The sequence below is a fragment of the Balaenoptera musculus genome, chromosome 11, assembly GCF_009873245.2.
Source record: "Balaenoptera musculus isolate JJ_BM4_2016_0621 chromosome 11, mBalMus1.pri.v3, whole genome shotgun sequence".
NCBI classification, from domain to species: Eukaryota; Metazoa; Chordata; class Mammalia; order Artiodactyla; family Balaenopteridae; genus Balaenoptera; species Balaenoptera musculus.
This window is the reverse complement of record NC_045795.1, coordinates 2221148-2239941: the sequence shown is the minus strand read 5'-3', so window position 1 is coordinate 2239941 and position 18794 is coordinate 2221148. Positions and strand designations below refer to the sequence as shown.

General features: G+C 57.4%; 1 protein-coding gene across 5 annotated transcripts in view; it reads left to right on the top strand.

Moving 5' to 3' along the window:
* Positions 1-18794, top strand: part of SLC22A23 (solute carrier family 22 member 23) — a 153245-nt gene that overhangs the window by 122865 nt on the left and 11586 nt on the right. For 3 of the 5 annotated variants that reach the window (XR_005022001.1, XM_036870634.1, XM_036870636.1), the window contains 6 exons: positions 4283-4410; positions 9354-9456; positions 11708-11940; positions 13498-13530; positions 13652-13675; positions 14676-14799. Coding sequence is in view for 4 of the 5 variants with exons in the window: in XM_036870634.1 (XP_036726529.1) it covers positions 4283-4410; positions 9354-9456; positions 11708-11940; positions 13498-13530; positions 13652-13675; positions 14676-14799 (645 nt within the window). In the remaining variant the exon portion in view is untranslated. The remainder of the gene's footprint in view (positions 1-4282; positions 4411-9353; positions 9457-11707; positions 11941-13497; positions 13531-13651; positions 13676-14675; positions 14800-18794) is intronic. The other 2 variants (XM_036870635.1, XM_036870637.1) reach the window with 2 other exon arrangements.

The following is an 18794-nucleotide window of genomic DNA, read 5'->3' as shown; positions in this document are numbered from 1 at the left end:
CACCCACGGGGCAGGGGTCAGCTCGGGGCGGGGAGGGCAGTGCAGGGGCGCCAGGACTGGGGCAGGAGGTCGGCGGAGGGGGGCGGAGTTCACTGGAATATTTTAGTTTTTAAGTAGAGAAGGGGTTTATCTGTGATTTGCTTAATTAAAAATTAACTTTGTGGCTGAAGTCTTGAAGCACAGCTTCCTCACCTGTGACTCATGCCTGCTGCCGGGAAGACCTGGCAGGTGACGCAGGCAAGGCGGGGGGTGGGGGGGGGCACCGTCCACCTGCAGCCCCGCCACCGCCTGTGGGGGTGCTGACGTGTCCATCGGATGCTCACATTTCTGCAGGGAAGTGTCTGCATCTCAGGAGAGCGATGCCCAAGGCCGACGCGCATACCCAGTAGGTCCCGTTCTGCCTCAGGGACTTCAGATCTTTTCCCAAGTGAGTTAAATGAAGAGGTTTTAGATTTCAGAATCTTCTGGATTCCGGAATTGTGAATGAGGGATCCTGGACCTTCTAACCATCCTGAATGTATTTCGGAGCCCTCAGGACCACGTGCCTTGGGGCGAGAGGTCCATCAACCTGTGACCATCCTCAGGGAGGGGATGGGACTTCTGCCCAGGGCTCTGCGTTTGCCCTTCCTGTGCCCCTCGCTTCCCGCCAGGGGCTTAGGACTTGAACTGAACGAGAAGAGACTTTTAGTTTTGCCCACATCCTCCCGCAGAAGCCCTGGAGCCATTGAAGCCCTGGCTTGGAGGGATCACAGCCTGAAAGTCTCCTGAGTTCAAATCCAGCTCTGCCCCTTGAACCTGCTCTGCCTCAGTTTTCCCATCTGTGGAAGAGGGGTGATAATAGTTCTGCCACACAATGCGCTTGAGAGAACCAGATACTTCCAGCTTTCAAACACTCCTGTCTCTCCACCCACTCGAGGGACCACTGCCTGTCCCCGTAGCCATCGCCCCTTCTGGCAGCAACGGCAAAGCTCCCTCCTAGAGGTGCCGCCGTGGCTTTTATGCACATTACTGTGTTTGCAGAGGTCATCCTCAAGGTCGCTTTTTCTTACTATCCACACGTGAGGGTCCACCAGCAGACATGGGCTCCAGCTGCCTACCGTGCTCTTTTGTTTTTGTTGAAAATGTTGGGTATTTCTGAGGCTCAGCTACACTCCTGCCAGATCCTGGGCCACTGGCCAGTTTTTTAATTTTCATGGTGTTACTACATTATGTGCCTGTCAGCAGACATTTCATTAAATTCCCATAATGTGGCCACACTGCACATTATCCAAGCTAGAACCGCCATCTCTGGGCTTTCTCATAGGCTGACAATTCAGCGAGTTGTTTATGACTTTGCAGCAGATTTAAATACCCAGAGGGCACCGTGGCATCTGGAAGGGCTGAGGAGATGGCGGGGGAACAGTATCTCCCAAACCCCAGTCATGGGAGCGACGTCTCCGCACGCGGGGTTTGTTTCTTTGCTGCATCCCCCGAGGTTAAGGATGTGGGGTCCTGGGTCAGACTCCCTGGCGTCAAATCCAGCTCTGCATTTCACCGCCCTGGAATCTGGAACACGTCCTTGAGTGCTTTGCCTGAGTTTCCCCATCTGTGAAGTGGGCATAATGTTACTGCAGCATGATGAGCTGGAAAGACGTAAATTCATGGGAAACGTGTAGAAGGTGAGTGTAGGCCAGGCAGGCGTGGAGGCGGCGGCTTGCAGTGCCATCTGCCACCAGAGACGGGGCGTGTGGCTGGCAGGGTCCTCCTGGTCCCTGTGCCCAGGCCTCCTGGGGGAGCCCTGTTTCTGTGCTCGGGTTCATTCCGGTCCGAGGGCTGCGGTTCCTCCATAACCTCGGGTCCTCCCCTCCCTGGGCCCTGCCTCTCTCCTCCCCTCCTCTTTCCTCCTCTTGGAGCCAGGATTCTGGTTGTACCAGTTTGCAGTAACACAGACTGTGTTTTCTCAAAATGATTGAATAAAATTAGAAGTCAGTGAAACAAGATTGCAACCCTGCCACTACCCCCTCTCAAAACCGGTATGTTTGGAAATGTTATGTATATATATGAGATATGTCTGTCTGTCTGTCTGTCTATCATAGGTAAGGAAAAATCCTGATAGAAATCACAAAATATTTATAATCAAATCACAGCAAGAACTACTTATCAAAACTTGTGAAATGTTGCTAAAGTGATACTTAGGTGAAGTTTTGAAGTCTGAAATGCATATATTAGAAAAGAAGAATTAAAGTTAATGATCTATGTGTCTATCTTAAGAAATGAGAAAGTGACACTAAACCCAAATAAATCAGAAAGATGGATGGAGATAACATAGGTGAGAGCTATAGAGGTAGGCATTTGTGTTAGGTTGTCATTATAAAGAAAAGATCTGATAAAATATGGCAAGATGTTAATATCTATATAATATTGATGTCTGTTAATGTTGTATTCTGAGTGTTTGCTTGAATTATATTCAAAATTAATTTGTTAAAACTAGAGGCTAGTAAAGCAAACATTAACTTTTATTATTTAAAAAAAAAAATCAGTGCTTACAGTTTGAAACCTGTGTTTTATCAGCTTTCCAATATGGGCTCCTGGGCGAAAAGACATGAGACTTTCTGAGCCCGTCTTAATGCTCCAGCTGCACCTCACCAGGGTGGGCCCCCAGCTCGCCTGCACCTTTGTGCAGCCACGTGGGACGGTGGCTTTTTGACTCTTGGTGACAACCCAGGTCTCCCAGCATAGATTAACACTCTGATCAGACCATCCCAGTGTACCACTGAAGTCAGCTGTTTCTGCAAAATACATCGTGAACATTTAGAAACTTGATTTTTGTTCAAACAGGTAAGGGAGTGACAGCCGTTACATCATTAGTGATGTGACTCTGAAATAAAAATTTACCACTGATAGCTTTGGCAGCTTCTGGCTTACTTTGATTAGAGGCTCCCCAGAGCTGGTAGGACAGGTGTTGGGTAGTAGCAAAGATAACTTCTTATCAGCATCAGTCATGATTCCTTGACACTCTGTAACTGACATGAACCACAGGGACACCTGGAGCGCTGGGCCCACAGAGGTTGTGCTGTCATCCCCAACCTTGACTTCCAGCTTTTGCTTCTTCCACTCAGGGGTGCCACCTGCTTCAAAATCAAGTCCTGCAGGAACACAGCCTCCATCCCTGGGCATGTGGCAGTGGCTGGTTTCTCAAGAGACCTTGTGACCTGCAAAGTCTAAAATATTCACTATTTGGACTTTTACAGAAAAAGCAAGCTGACCCCCTGCTCCAAACAGGCACATGGTTCTCCTTGACGGACTCGCAAATCTCGTTATAAACGTAAAATTACAAATCGCATTGATGAGACAGTAGTTTGGTTTGTTTGTTATTTTTCTGATGGGACTCCTCACCAGATTTCATCCTAAACACGAACAAACCGGCAAGGAGTCTGTTGCTAATTACACTTGAAACCATCACCCACCTCAGGGAGGCGTTCTGGGCAGTTGGCAGCAAGATGAAAATAATTCTACAGTTGAGCCCTGGGAAAGCCTCCAAATGTTCAAAACGGAAAGTGCCTGTCAGGTTGCTAGGATGGGGGGGCATTTTTTTTAAACTTAAAATCATTCTATGAACATTTGGTTTTTTTTTTTTATAAATTTATTTTTATTTATTTATTTTGGCTGTGTTGGGTCTTCGTTTCTGTGCGAGGGCTTTCTCTAGTTGCGGCGAGCGGGGGCCACTCTTCATCGCGGTGCGCGGGCCTCTCACTATCGCGGCCTCTCTTGTTGCGGAGCACAGGCTCCAGACGCGCAGGCTCAGTAGTCGTGGCTCACGGGCCCAGTTGCTCCGCGGCATGTGGGATCTTCCCAGACCAGGGCTCGAACCCGTGTCCCCTGCATTGGCAGGCAGATTCTCAACCACTGCGCCACCAGGGAAGCCCAGAACATTTGTTTTTTTGAGACAAAACATCACAAAAGCAGCCCTTCAATGAATTGCTGGAACGTGCTTTAGTAATCCAGCGCTCTGGTGAAAAGTATACACAGGTTTCTTGACACAGCTGGGAGGATACTGCTCCTTTCTGCCTCATTTTAAAAACTGCAGCTTTTACACTTTCTAAGAGAAAACCAGGAGCATCCAGGGCCACGGTCTTCTCTCGTCTGCTTGGGCCAAGAGAGAGTCCTGAGCCCCCACTGGCCTCGACCGCTCACAGACGGATACCCGGTCCCACCCGGCTGGACGCTCCCAGCCCCCGACAGAGCTGCGCCGTCACGCCTCACCCGATGGGAAGACCCTCACCCGCCCCCTGTCTCTTTGCAGGATCTTCCCAGAGTCCCTGCGGTGGCTCGTGGCCACCCACCAGTTTGCGTCGGCAAAGAAGCTGATCCTACGCTTCACACAGAAGAACCGCATGAACCCCGAGAGCGACATCAAAGGCGTGATGCCTGGTGAGCATGTGTTCCCTTCAAACCCGCAGCCCCGCCAGACTTGGGGGACCCGCCACCCATCCCGCCGGGACCGGGAGTCACCCCACATCACCCCTGGTGCCTTCGTTGCCCAGCCAGCTGTCCAGCTTCCTGTGACGGTCGGTCCTCAGATAGACCAGGAACATGGCCAAGTCCAAATCCAGAGGGAGGCATGACCTTGCGTGCCCCTGCTCCTCGGGGGAACCTTGAGGGCTGAACCGCGCCTGGCACACAGGCTTGCCTGCCTGCGGTTTGGTGCCGGCAGTCCTGGCCGGGGGGCGCTGGCCTTCGCTCCCTCTCTCTCCCAAGCAGGACCTTCAGAGAGCTGCTGTGTTGTCTGTATCTGTCAGGACCTATTGGTTGGGCCTCTGAGGAAGCGGAAAAGTTCATATCCATAGAATCCCTGTTTATCAGGAACATCAGCACGAGCTAGATCAGATCCATGAGAGCACCTGGAGGGTGTTAAAATCCAGACTCCTGGGCCCCTCCCGGCAACCAGAGATTCTGATCCAGTAGATCTTGGCATGAACCCTGAACATTGTGTGTTTAATAAGCACTAGAAGTGATTTATTGTGACCTGCAAAGTCTGAAATATTGACTATTCGGACTTTTACAGAAAAAGCAAGCTTCTAATATCAATATTAGAAGTGTATTGATATTAACTTAAATCTTTTCACAGCAGTTCTGTACTTATAATTATCCCCATTTGCAGATGAGGAAACTGAGGCGCAGAGAGGTTGAGTATCTTGCCAGAGGTCACACAGCTAGTGAGTAGTAGCGCTGGGACTTGAGCCCAGGAAGCCCAGCAGAAGCAGCTTCCCTGTGCTGCTTCCGAGAGAGAGGGAGATGGACGTGCTGGCGTGGCGGGCAGGGAGAGTGAGGGGTAAGTGGACCTCGCTCCTTTCAGGCCTCGTTTGCTCCTTTTGGAGTGTCTGGCTCTTGTCCCCAAACTTGTCCAGGCCCATCCATTAGCAGGTCAGCACTCTTAAGTCAGAGTGCCTTGTTTCTGGCATTTCCCTAATTAAATCACCACACTCCGCTTCTTTCAGGTTAAAATATTGTCTGGGAGAAGCTTGTTTTCTCCATCCTAATTACGCTGATTCATTTCCCTCCTGTTTTGAGAAAGTGGTATCCTCGCTCAGGAGCTGGGCTGGTGCTGGTCTCTGTGCTGGGGGGCAGGCAGCAGCATGCATGACGCCCCCGACTCGGGGCTGGGGTGGCATGCGCTCACGCCCCGGGGCACGCGGCTCTCACCCGCCTCTGGGTCTCTGCTCCCTCCTCGCTGTCAGGCGCACGGTGCCGGTGACGTGACGGCACCAGGGCAAAGCTGGAGGAAGGCGGGTGTCTGTTTCCTCGAAAGTGGCCCCTTGCACCTCCCTAGGCTGGACCGGTTTGCCTGCTTGAATGCTCTGTCCCAGCATCTTATCTAGGCCACCGACCAGCATCCCGTCCCCAACCCAGGCTCTCACCCACCTTGACTCTATCCTCCCTGTTGCCCCGCCCTCAGCGCTGCATCGGGGGCTGAGACGCCATACAGGCGTTTGACCCTCATCAGAACCTTTCCGATGGATCAGATCGTCCCTGCTTTACATATGGGAAAGGGGCCCCAGGAGGCTGAGGGTTCGAGGCACGGCTTCCCCGCTCCCGGCATTCCCTCCACATGGAAGGAGCCCCTGAGAAAGAGTGAACCGGCTCCCCTTTTCCTCCTTGGACGTGAGCCAGGTGCAGGGAGGGGGTCCCCGGCGTCAGGCCCTCTCCAGGCAGGCTGACCCGCAGGGAAGCAGCCGAGTCCGGCGTCACCAGGTCAGGCAGCGAGTCTGGGGGGTACGAGGCCCCCCGATCAGGCCCGCAGGGGCTTTACCCGAGCCCTTCTCGGTAACCGAGCTGGGATCCTGCCCCACGTGCCTCACTCTGTCTTGTCCGTCTGTTCTGAACCCGAGGTGAGAAGCGGGTCCCTGTGTCGGGCCACGTCACGGTCCCCAGCGTTAGGTGACTTGCACCAGTCACACCCCAGCAGGAGATGAAGCCAAGGCGGCCCCAGGCAGCCGAGCCCGGCGCCCTGCCTCGGACCCTCCGCGCCTACTTCCTGCTCCCGCGCCAGCTCCTGCAAGAGGCCTCAGCCGGCTGGAGCCTCGTGCAGAGAGGGAATTTCTGGGGTCAGCAGGTGTCCCTGCAGGCCCAGGAAGGAGTCTCCGCAGCGGATGGGGAGAGGCCAGGATGGTCTGGGTGGGCCGGAGCGCGGGGCCAGGAAGGCCTCACGGCTTCTTGCGTCCAGTCCTCATCACGTCCATCCACTGACCAGAGGAGAAACTGAGGCACAGAGTGAGGAGCCTCAGCAAGGGGTTGAAAGCTGGGGTACCGCTCGTGGCCCCCCCAGCTCGGGAAAGCGGTCACTCACCCGGCCAGCCCCGGGCCCCTGGCTGCACGTCACGGGAGCAGCTGAGAGGCAGGGAGCGGGGCGCGGAGGGGGCGCGGGTGGAGCAGGAGAGGCCTGGCTTCGGAATCAAAGAGGCTCGCCTTGGTTTCTGTCTTGGAATCTCTCTTCTGGCTCCAAGTCGAGAGGTTGGGAAGAGGCCCAGAGAGAGGAGATGCTTTTAGCTGTCATTTCCTTGGTGTTCAGAGTCTGATCTGCTCTCAGTGCCCCCGTTCACTCCCATTATTCCCACACGTGAGGACCTTAGAAAGTCCTGAGATTTCTGGAGAAAGAGAACTGGAGAGACGGGAAGGGCTCTCGCGCTCACCCCAAGGGTCTCAGAAGTCACGTCGTGCTTCGTGTGCTCAGAGCTGGTGGGGTTTCATCCCAGAGCAGACACGGTGCTGGGGAAGTTCTGTGGTGGTGTCGAGAGGCTGGGGATGCATGTGACAGAGACAGCATGCCAACAGCCCCGGAGCGGTTAGTGTAATTCCACTTAGAATAATGCAGTTACCTCTGTAGACTACAGTCAGCTTGGGCTCCAGAGTTTAATGCTTTAAAAAAAGAAAGAAAAAAGGTCATAATGACAGTTACTACAGCTTCTTAACATCTATTTCATACACTAGTAAGTATCAGGAATTAAGTTTGAGCTGCATTACCAAAAAAAAAAAAAAAAAAAATTTAAACCTATATAGCCATGCGCATGGACATTTAGTTTTTCTTCCTGGAAGATTTCCATGGTGGGCGAGTGTGGCTGTGATAAATAGGTTCCTGACCAGTTTCACAACAGTGAAGATACTCAGATCGTTGGATCAACGCTATGTGTTAAGCATGTTTCCATGCTCTTTAAAAGTTTTCTAGTGTTTTGACCGTGGGGAAAGTATGTCTGTGAATCAAACGAGCCTGTTTTGCAGAGGGGATGATAAAGGTCAGGAGGAACTCAGGAGCTGAGCGTCCATGGACGGATGGCCGAAAGGCCAGCCGTTCTGGCTGGTGCTCAGGCCTCCAGCTCTGTGCCTGAATACTGATACGGAAGAAAGTTCTGGAAACTGAGGGAGCATGGTCTCCCTCGGACGTAGGACAGGTGTCCCCTTCTCCCTTCTGTGCCCCAGCTGGTGACACTGATCCAAACATTTTTTTAAATAAAAAACTCCTAAACCGTTATGGTTAAGCAACCTGTTTTTCCTTCCAGCTGTAACTAGTGAGGTTGGTGACCCTCTCACCATTGGATGGCAGGGAAGAGGTAGGACGTCCAGGGGTGAGAGTGCCCCTAAGAAATACAGGGAGGCGGACACACCTCAGAGACCCCCCTGAGGGGGCTGCAGCTCCTGGGTCCCGCTTGAGGCAACCCCACTTCCTCCGGGCCTTCCCACCCCACTGCGTGCTTTATTTTTAGTAAACTTGTTTTGGATTCATCTTAGGTTTATAGTAAAGTTACACAGAGAGCACAGAATTTTGAAAAACCCCCAGTCAGTCTCCCTGTTGTAACATCTCACATCCCCCGCACCTGTTACGACTGGGAAACTGCCATCACCGCACTGCTGTCAGCCCAGCTGCAGCCTGGACCGGACGTCACCCCCAGTGACCCTGCCATAGGATCCCACCCAGGGCTGCCTGCTCCTCTCACCTCCCAGCCGCCTATGGTCGGTGCGCTGTCAGTCTTTCCTTGCTTCCCCTGACCTCGGCAGTCTTGATTGGTTAAGTCTCCTTTTTCTTCTCTGGCCCCTGAGAAGGGGTCCCCTCCCCCGAGGGCACGCGCGGCCAGGGGAGCAGGGACAGACTCGGGGGCTGAATGTGCGGCATTTCTGCTCACAGACGCCGGGAGATGGGGAGGCTGGGGCGTTTCCTCGTTGCATCTTCCCTGTTGAACCGTCAGCCCCAGGACGGCGGCAAACCCCTCGACCTCGCTGACGTGGGCCTGGCGTCTGCTCAGAGCTGGTCTGAGCCCCCCGAGCAGCTGGGTCTCGTGACCAAGCTGTAGTTGGTCACGTCACCTGAGCGGAGACGCCGTCTGTCTGGCTCCAGCGCGCACATATGTGCACGGGCCACGCCTCTGCACACGTACGCACACGTGTTCATCCAGTCGCTCATTTCTCCTCCTAACATGCGGGCCGTGCAGGGGCAGGTGCAGAGGAAGCAGCCTCAGCCTGTTTCGCCCACGGGGTTGGTTTGGGGACCAGAGCAGCGCGTGCATCTCCTGCTCCCTGAGCGGAGGGATCAGACTCCGCAGGAAGAGGACCCCTGCCCAAGCCCGACCAGGGCCTCCGCAGCCCTTACCGGCGGACGGAGCCAACGCAGGTGGCTGCTTTGTGTGTCCCGCCGCCTCCCTGCGGGCCCCGTGGGCAGCTGCACCTGCCAAGTCAGTGTCTCTGTGGCGAGTTTTCTACCCTGAGAGCCAGGCCCTACCCCTGCCTTAAAGAAAAACACTCTCCTTCTCCGCGCATCGGGCCGTCGGTGGGGCTGCCAGCCCGGGCCTGGCCGAGCGTGGCTCACGGGTCCCCTCTCCCTGCAGAGCTGGAGAAGGAGCTTTCCCGGAGGCCCAAGAAGGTCTGCATCGTGAAAGTGGTGGGAACCCGGAACCTGTGGAAGAACATCGTGGTGCTGTGCGTGAACTCGTGAGTCACGGGCGCGGGGCCGGGGGAGAGGCAGCGGGGCTGGGGGAGACGCAGCGGGGCCGGGGTGAGCCTGAGCAGCCCCGTCAGAGCTTCTGAACAGCTGTCTGAAGGGCTACGCGTGCCGGCAGACGTGGACCCCCAGCCTCGGGGCAGCCCAGCATCTCCCCCTGCGTGCCACTCGGGCCGCACAGACGCGTCCTAGGGGGACGGGGCTGCCGGAGAGCAGGCTCACGTCCAGGGACGTCCTGGGAGCGGGGCTGTCTGGCCGTGCGCCTCCCGGGATGCACCTCCCCCGAGGCACAGTGGGGGGGGGGGGGGCTTGGGGGTGACGGGACGCCCACGTGGGGGTCTCCAGGCACCGTCACAGGCGAGGGGACCAGGCTGCTGAGTGTCCTTGCTCCCTGCGTGGAGCCAGCGCCTGCAGAGGCCCCGACCCCAGGGCGCCGCGGGTGTTGATGGGCCGGCCCGGCCCTGGGTATGACCTCCACACCTGGCCAGAGGCCCTCCCGCCTTGCCGACCACATCCAGCCCGGCGCCCCAGGTTTGGACCTGCACCCCCGTGGCTCACACCGTTTCCTGCCAGCCCGGTCCCGCGTTCAGTGTGCACCCGCAAGCCTGTGCTGCTGGCTCACAGCTCAGGAACCCTGCCCTTCCCTGCTGCCCACGTGGGGCCTCATTCAGGGTCACTGGTCATCTAGGCAGTAGGGGGTTAGAGGTCACTGGGGGAGGGGAGCTTGCACCTTTCCGCGCACAGCCTCAGGACTGCCGTCGTCGGTAGAGAGCAAGGCCCAGGGGCGCGCCTCTGGCCCTACGTCCCCCAGCTGCTCCTATCACAGCAGCTCCATTGAATCAGCTCTCAGGATTGGGGTTCCAGGTTAAATAATTTGGGGGAGGATACGAAACATGCCAGCACCAAAGCAGTGGCAGGGCCCGGATCTGACTGACACCTCGTCCTGCAGCCGAGCGGCCGAGGCCCGGGCCGGGGAAGGGGCAGCGGCGCCGCACGCCGGGTCGGGGCCGAGCCCTCAGGCCTGTCTCTGCACAGAGTCGGCTCCAGCCCGGCCTCCCGCTGCCCAGTCTCAGGCAGACGCCGGCTGGGCTCGTGGGACCGTGTACGGTGGGGTCACCTCTCCAGCGTTTATTTTGGAAAAAACACACATGGTGACACAGACAAGATGGGGAGCTTCCACCTTAGTGATCCTTGTTTTGGGGGAAGGGGAGCCAGTCTCTCCGGCTTTGTTGTGGCCGGAGGACCTCCTTCCCCCAGAACAACAAGATGGGAGACCCGCCCTGAGACCAGGAGCCCCGCCGAACTCACACCTGTTAGGCTGTCCAGCGTGGCCCGGGGGAGCCGGGTCTGCCTGTCCCCAAGGGGAAACGCATGGGTTTGGCGGAGGGCGGCTCCCTCCTGCAGGGCCGGGTCTGTAGTTGACCTTGGTGCGTCCTCCAGGTCTGCTGAAAGCAGGGAGGGAGGCTGGCAGAGAAGGGCGTTTCAGCCCAGGGACGGATGCAGGCGCTCGCAGCCCTGCTCCCACGGGGCGCGTCCACCGGGGCCTCAGAGCCCCGCTGCCCCGTGCTCCCAGGGAACACGACACATCTTTATTCCCGTTCCCAGAGTGGACATCCGTCTGAGCGGCTGGGACACACGTTTCCCTGCAGGTTTTTGTGACCCTGTGGGGCAGGAGGGGGCTGAACCCAGGCCCGGGGGTTGGGAAACGGTAAATTAAGCGTTGAACAGCCTCCAAGACCAGGTGTCCTCACCGGCCTGACCCCTCCTGCTCCTCCAGGTCACGTGAGCCGCGAGTAGCAGCGAGAGGGGCTTGAGGAGCCAGTTCTCGGGGCAGATCCCCGAGTTTCCGGAACCCCGGGAGAGGCAGAGGGGTAGACGGGCGGTGCGTCTTAGAGCTTGTGCTCACCCGCTGCGCTGTCAGCCTGTCTGCCCGCCTGGAAAGTGGGTCTGATGGGCCCCCTCGGTGCCCACGCTGCGGGGTCAAACGCAGGGACCCTGGGGGTGTCTGCCTCACACCCGGATCCCGTGAGAGATGGCATTTGAACAGAGGGTCTCCCTGCGTTTACGCCCACGCCCTCCGTACGGCCACGGCAGGCAGGTGACCACGCGCATCCCTCCCCTGAAGTCCTCTCTGACGTGCGTTCCCCGCCACCTTCCGAGTGGCTGCTCTGCCCCTGGACGCGACGCGGTGTGCCCCGCCCCCGCTGGGAGGTGGTGGCCTCAGGCACTGTGTCCCCGCAGGCTGACCGGCTTCGGGATCCACCACTGCTTCGCACGCAGCATGATGGGCCACGAGGTGAAGGTGCCGCTGCTCGAGAACTTCTACGCCGACTACTACACGGCGGCCGGCATCGCCCTGGCCTCCTGCCTGGCCGTGTGCCCGGCGGTGCGGGTCCTGGGGCGCCGCGGGGGCCTGCTGCTCTTCATGATCCTCACGGCCCTGGCCTCGCTCCTGCAGCTCGGGCTGCTCAACCGTGAGTGGGCCCGGCGCCCTGGGCGGGCGGGGGCAGGGCCTGGCGTGCCGGAGCGGCGCCCCAGAGCCCTGGGTGCGTGGGCAGCCCGAGGTGTCCTCCCGCTTCGGGAAGGACGAGCTTTCACTGGAACGCGTGCGTGGGGTCCCCCCTCTTCCCGCTGCCCTGGGGCTCCCTGGTGCCCGGGGCCCTCACAGTCCTGCTGGACATGATGACCCCGCTGGGGGCCAGGCTCTCCCGCTGTGATCCGTCACATGAGAAGGAACGAAGGACTTTTTCCTCATGTGAAGTCAAGGGCGAGATAAATACATTTTGACACCCTTTCACTGGGACACTGCTCTTGAGCACGTGTTTCCAAGTTCCTCAGCTGCTCTTGGGGCCAGAGAGTTTCTCAGTAAGCGTTAGAAGTAATTTAAAGAAAAGCTAGCCAATCGTGTAGCCCACCCAACTCTACGAGGCAAGCTCAGTGCAGCTCCTGGTGAACGAAAGCCCTCGCTCGCCACGGGGACGAGCCGCAGGGCATCTGACCGCCTGGGGCGAAGCGGGAGTGAGCCGGACGGCTGAGCCTTCTCGCCCAGGACCGTGCCCCGCAGTGGACGCAGGCGCCGCGGGGAACACGTGGCTCTGAGGGCTGCCCTCCCCCCTGAGCTGTCAGAGCTCGATCAGCGCTGCTGAGAAAGTCAGAAGCCTGCAGTAGTGTTTCAGGTCTGCGTGATGTCCAGGTGGGGAGGGAGTATCCAGAACAGAAGGAAGAGAAAGAGAAAACCGAGGACTTTGTCTGCCTTGTTGTGCAAACTGGATTCTAGAATAGCCAGTGTCAGACTCAGGAGCAGTTTTCTGACTTGGGCAAGTTCATGTGCCTTCCACACCTTGCTGGGAGACCGGTCTCATTTTCAGCCGTGACGACATGGGGTGTGTCCCCTGGTGGGGCCACCCAAGCTGCCCTTCGGGGAGTCTTCTGCAGCTCCCGCCGGTTGGGCAGACGTGCAGGGGCACGGCAGCCCCGGGGCTCACAGCCGCCCTCTTAGTCCCTGAGCCGGGACGCCCAGGAGACCGGGCACCGTGGGGACCAGGCTGGGAGGGCATAGCGATGCTGTCTGCCGGGTCTGCCCCCAGCACTTGGTGCCCCGAGCACAGACCAGCAGTGACTTGAGTAACTTTGGACACGACGAGATTCCCCCTTTGGCTTGAGGGAGGGTGCTGCGCGAGGGCCCCTGCGCTCAGGAGCTGGCGTCCTCCCCGGGTTACGAGGCCAGAGGGGCCCAGCCCTCCCTTCCGAACAGAAGGAGCTCCGTTTGGTCAAATGCCAGCCCTGATGCCCTGGACCCTCCCCCACGTCTGCGCCACGTCCCTCCTGCTCTCTGGCCCCTGGCGGTGTCAGCTGGGGTCCCCGAGTGGGCCTGGCGGGCTGGCTGCAAGGCCACTCCCGCTGGTCCCGGAGGGGGCTTGCTTAGAAACCAGTCACGTGGAAGCACGCGGTGGTAGCTTCCGTCCGACCTGCTCTCTTTCTCCCCTCCCTGCCCGCCTTCCTCCTCGTCTGCCGCCGTTTCTGCGGTCCAGTGATCGGAAAATACAGCCAGCGTCCAGACTCAGGTGAGCCGGACGCACGTGCGGCACCGTTGTCTTTTTTATTGCACCTGCAGGGCGTTTTCACAAAGACTCACAGACCTGTGGTTTCCCTTTCCTCTCTCTCCCCTCCCCCTTTCACCCCAAGAGTTGCAGCTGAAGTTGGCCGTAGGTTGGACACTACACGCATCCACTTGTCCTCTCTGCCCGTTGCGCCTCTAGAAAGTCGGGCCGCCCCCCCCCCCGCCCCCTTTGTGCCCGGCTTGCACGCTGCCCTCGCCCTTGCCCCTGGCACCAGTGGCCTGCACAGCCCAGCAGCCTCCACGGTGATGCAGGGCCTTGGGGACAGGCCTGGGCTGGGCCACACGGCCCTGGGGGTCTGGCTGACCACGCTGCCAGGGGAAGCAGCCGTCCCCGCCTGTGAGCGACGCAAGCCCGCTGCTCTCGGCCTCTGGGACGGCATAGCCGCTGCCCCGCACGCGACCCTGCTGCGCACACGTGCCTGGCCTGACCGAGCCCATGCCACCAGGGCTCCCAGTGCAGCCTCGTGGGGAACTGGGCTGCGCCCCAAATGTGGGACCCCAGCGGCTTGCTGTGCCCTCCTAGCGCCACCTGGGGGTGAGGTCAGACCCGGTGCCACTGGCAAGGTGCTCAAGTTGGTCCAGCTCGTTCCCTCCAGGCCCATAAGTTCTCCTCTTGGGGTTGAGTTCTCGTTCCCCTCAGTCAAGCCTGGGCTGCCCTGTCCCTTGTATTGGACTGGTCAGGCCTGAGGCCAGGATGGCCAGGCTCTCTGGAACCAGAGACCTTTCTCTGGAGCCGAGCCGGAAGGCTGGATAGGAGGGTGTTGCCGTAGCATCGGGGAGACCACCAGCCTCCCTCCCTGCCGGCCGCTCGAGGCTACGGCGTCCGGCAGAGTCAGCCTGAGCCCCACGTTTTAGACCCGCAGGGACTCCCGGGGGACCCGACAAGGGCTCCTGCCAGAAGGGCTCTGACCTCCCACCCCGGGACATGCTGCTGCATCCCCCGGGTCTGCACCTCAAACCGGGCAGAGGGGAGGAGGGAAGACCCTTCGTCGGCCCCAGGCCGCCCTCCGCCCCGCTCCCCTGCTCCCTCCGCCCCCAGCTGCCTCCCTCCCCTCCGCCCCCCCTCACCACCCCCTGGTTCTCCCCCAGGAATGAGCGACAGTGTCAAGGACAAGTTCTCCATCACCTTCTCCATCGTGGGCATGTTCGCCTCCCATGCAGTGGGGAACCTCAGCGTGTTCTTCTGTGCAGAGATCACTCCCACAGTAATAAGGTGCGTGGCGGGCCGCCGTGCAGGGGCGTGTTTCTTCTGAGGACATGGGGGGCGGGGCTTCCCGTCTGGCAGGGCTCCCGGCGAATGAACCACCAGCTCTGCTCTGGCCTCCGGACGAGCTGTGGCCCGTGCTGGGCGTCAGCTCCCAGACCGCTGTTCCGCCCTGACCCCCAGGGAACCCGGAGTCAGGTGAGGGCTGGACCCGGGGTCCCGTCCAGGCAGCTGGGGGGAGGGGGAGCGTTGAGCGTTGCACAAGCAGCACGGCAGGGCCTGGAAAAGGAGTGGAGTGGGAGGCCACTGGATTTACGCCTGTGCTCCAACCCAAACGCCGTCCACTCTCCTAGGAGGACTCAGGAAACTCTGTTTCACATACAAAGCAGAGTAGAAAGGGCCTTGGTTTTCTACTGGCCTGAGAGGCCAATGTCTCCAAAGAAAGGCCCCACAGAGAAAGCCCAGCAAGTTACATCACTGATTTGTTTGACAAGTATTTGTTAAGAACCCCCCGTGTGTCCGGCAGAGGCCGAGTGTGCAGCCCGGCCCCCAGGAGTCCGTGATGGGTCTGGTGTCTGAAAGGCGGGGTGACCTGCACTCAGCTGCCTTTGCTCTCCTGGTGGGGGGGTGTCTGCTCTGTCCGGCGCCGTCCAGGCAGCGGTACGCGGGCGGGCACACCCTCTGGTGCTGTCGAGGTTACAGCGACACGGAAGGGTTTCCTTTTGTAAAGGGCATCGCCTCCCTGCCATCTCGCTGTCTTCGCGGTAGCAACTGTTGTGACTTTCGGTCGAGCTCCTGAGCTTGGTGTGGGAACGTCATGAGCTTGCCCAGTGCACACGCTCTATTAAAGTGTAATTGGGAGTATGGCAGTTAATCGGCTGTGGGATACCGCCCAGAAGCCAGCACGACGGCACCGTTCCCTCCTCCCTTTCCCACGTGGGCGACAAGCAGGGGCCAGTCCCATCCAGGCAGGACGCCCGGGACTGACCACCCGGCCCCGGTGCCGGGCTCTGGGAGGAGGCCACGTCTGCAGGCGTCACGCTGACGCAGCATTTTCACTGGCCTCGCTCTGATTCATCCTCCTGGATTCTTACGTACGCACGCCACGCCTCAAGGCTGCCCCATACCCGGGGAATAAAATGCCAGGGAATTGTTCATTTAAGAAAAAGCAAGCCAGTGCAAGTAATTCACCCGGGTTCAACCCTCTGCTTAACCTGACATGGGAAGTGAGCCTGGAGCTCATTTCATGCGGGGACGTTGCAAAGCGCCCCAGGCGGACAGCAGCCCCTTGGTGTCTTTCTTTACCCGGTTAATGTCCTTCCTTTACCAAGGAGCCCAGCAAGGAGGACTCTTTCAGGAGACCAGAAGTCGAGGTCAGACCTTTGCGTGGTTGTATCTTTCTCTGGGGGTGGCCACCCTCCCCTCCAGCAGTCGGCAGACGTCGTTAATCATCGTTAGATTTTGCTGAAAAAAGCTAAACAAGCTAAACTGAAGGAAATGCAGTATGCTTTTCCTCTCTGAGGCAAACCTGCAAAGATTAATTTGGGGATAGAAAATGTTCTCGGGGTCAGCTTGCCAGGATGACAAGCTAGAAAACATGTTCACTTGACCCTAGGTGATGCGTTTATAGTTGCAGAGGAAGGAGATGAGGTCCGGGGGGGTCTCCTGCTGGGGACAGAAGGCTGTCTGGTGTTGCCGGCGAGTCACTCCCTGCGGGACACCCCTCGTCCCAGCCCTTCCTTCCATGTCCGCCCAGGGACAGTCCCGCGGAGTCGCTGGGAGGAAGTGGACTTCCTGCCCTCCCCCGACTTATCACGGGTGAGCCAGGAGGAGCTGGGAGGGCCGCCCAGGTCTGCGAGCTTCACGTTGCCTAGTGCAAAACTAGCCTTTTCTACAACACGGTGTTAAAAACACACCCTCTGAACAAGGACAGTAGCGAAGGTTAGGGGTTGGCTAACGAGAAGCAAAGAGGAGGGTAAGAACTCCTTTGCACAGAGCCCGGGGGACGTCGGCTGTCCACGCATGACAGCGGTCCGGCGCGCCCACCCAGACGCTGACGGCGCCCCTCCCCGTGGCCTGCAGCTACAGCAGGTGCTTCTCAGTACCCTCCCCTTGGGCCTCGGCGGTAACGGGGGGCCCGGCTGGTGTAGGGGCAGCTGGTGGCTTTGGTGTGGCAGGCCCAGTGTCACCTGGAAGCTGCAGGCGGGTCCCTGAGGCCTCGCTGTCTCCGTGTGCCCTCCCAAAGCGGGGGGGCAGGCGCTGGTGGCAGGGACGCATCCCTCACCTCCCGATACCTCCTCAGGCTCCCTGAGCGCCAGGGCCTGGCTGCGGGGTATTTCTTCCTTTTTTACTGAGATATAGTTGATATACAATATTATATGTTTCAGGTGTACAACATAGTGATTCACAATTTTTGAAGGTTATTATATATTAATTTAAAGGTAAATTATAAAATACTGGCTGTAGTCCCCGTGTTATACAATACATCCTCGTAGCTTGTTTCATACCTAATAGTTCGTACCTCTCACCCTCTACCCCTATATCGCCCCTCCCTGCTTCCCACTCCCCACTGGTAACCACTAACTAGTTTGTTCTCTGTATCTGTGAGTCTGTTTCCTTTTTGTTGTTCCCTAGTTTGTTGTATTTTTTAGATTCCAAATATAAGTGGCATCATACAGTATTTGTCTTTCCCTGACTTGTTTCACTTAGCATCATGCCCTCCAAGTCCATCCATGTTGCAAATGGCAAAATTTCATTCTTTTTGATGGTTGAGTAATATTCCACTACATATGTACACCACATCTTCTTTATTTGTCAGTAGACCTTTAGGTTGCTTCCATGTCTTGGCTATTGTAAATAATACTGCTACGAACACAGGTGCATGTATCTTTTTGAATTAGTATCTTCAGTTTTTTTGGAGGTATGCCCTAAAGTGGAATTACTGGATCATATGGTAGTTCTATTTTTAGTTTTTTGAGAAACCTCCATACTGGTTTCCATAGTGGCTGCACCATTTCACATTCCCACCAGCGGTGTACGAGGGTTCTCTTTTCTCCATATCCTTGTCAACATGTGTCACCTGTGTTCTTTTTGATGACGGCCATTCTGACAGGTATGAGGTGATACCTCATTGTGGTTTTGATTTGCATCTCCCTGATGACTAGCAGTGTTGAACATCTTTTCATGTGCCTATTGCCCACCTGCATTTCTTCTTTGGAAAAATGCCTATTCAGTTCTTCTGCCGTTGTTTCAGTCGGGGTTTTGTTTGTTTTTGATGTTGAGTTGTATGAGCTGTTTATATATTTTGGATGTCAGCCCCTTATTGGTCACATCATTTGCAGATAGGGTCTGCCATTCAGTAGGTTGTCTTTTCATTTTGTCGATGGTTTCCTTTACTGTGCCAAATCTTTAACTTTAAAAAGTTAATTAGGTCCCATTTGTTTACTTTTGCTTTTGTTTCCTTTGCCTGAGGAGACGAGCCACTTCACCTCCTGACCCCTCCTCACCCGCTCCCTGGCTGCGCACCCCCTTCTCCGGCTGAGCTCTTCCCTCCCCTCAGGTGCCCACCCCTTCCTCCAAGCATCTTCCTTCCGGAGACCTCCCTTCTGGCTCCTCCCTGTGCCCACCCCCAATGGACCCCACCCGCTGTCACTGCTCCAGACACGCCTCAGGAACGGGCACCAGGGACAAAGATGGCCTGTGTGTCACGTGACATGAGGGGTCATTTAGCTCGTTTTAAAATTTGCGTCATATATATATATATAAATGTTTATAACACACTCTCAATGAGTGACCACAGGCCGAGGAGATGATGGGTAGTCCTCACCATCAAACAGCAGGAGGGGACAGACAGGACAGGGGACAGCCAAAGCACACAAGACGTATCCCCCCACAGCCCCAGACTCAGGCCTTTAGCGGGCAGGGAACCTGCATTCCTGCGTGGCCTTGGGCACGTTCTTCAGCTGGGCTCATCTCTGCCCCAAAACAAGACTAGTCATGACGGC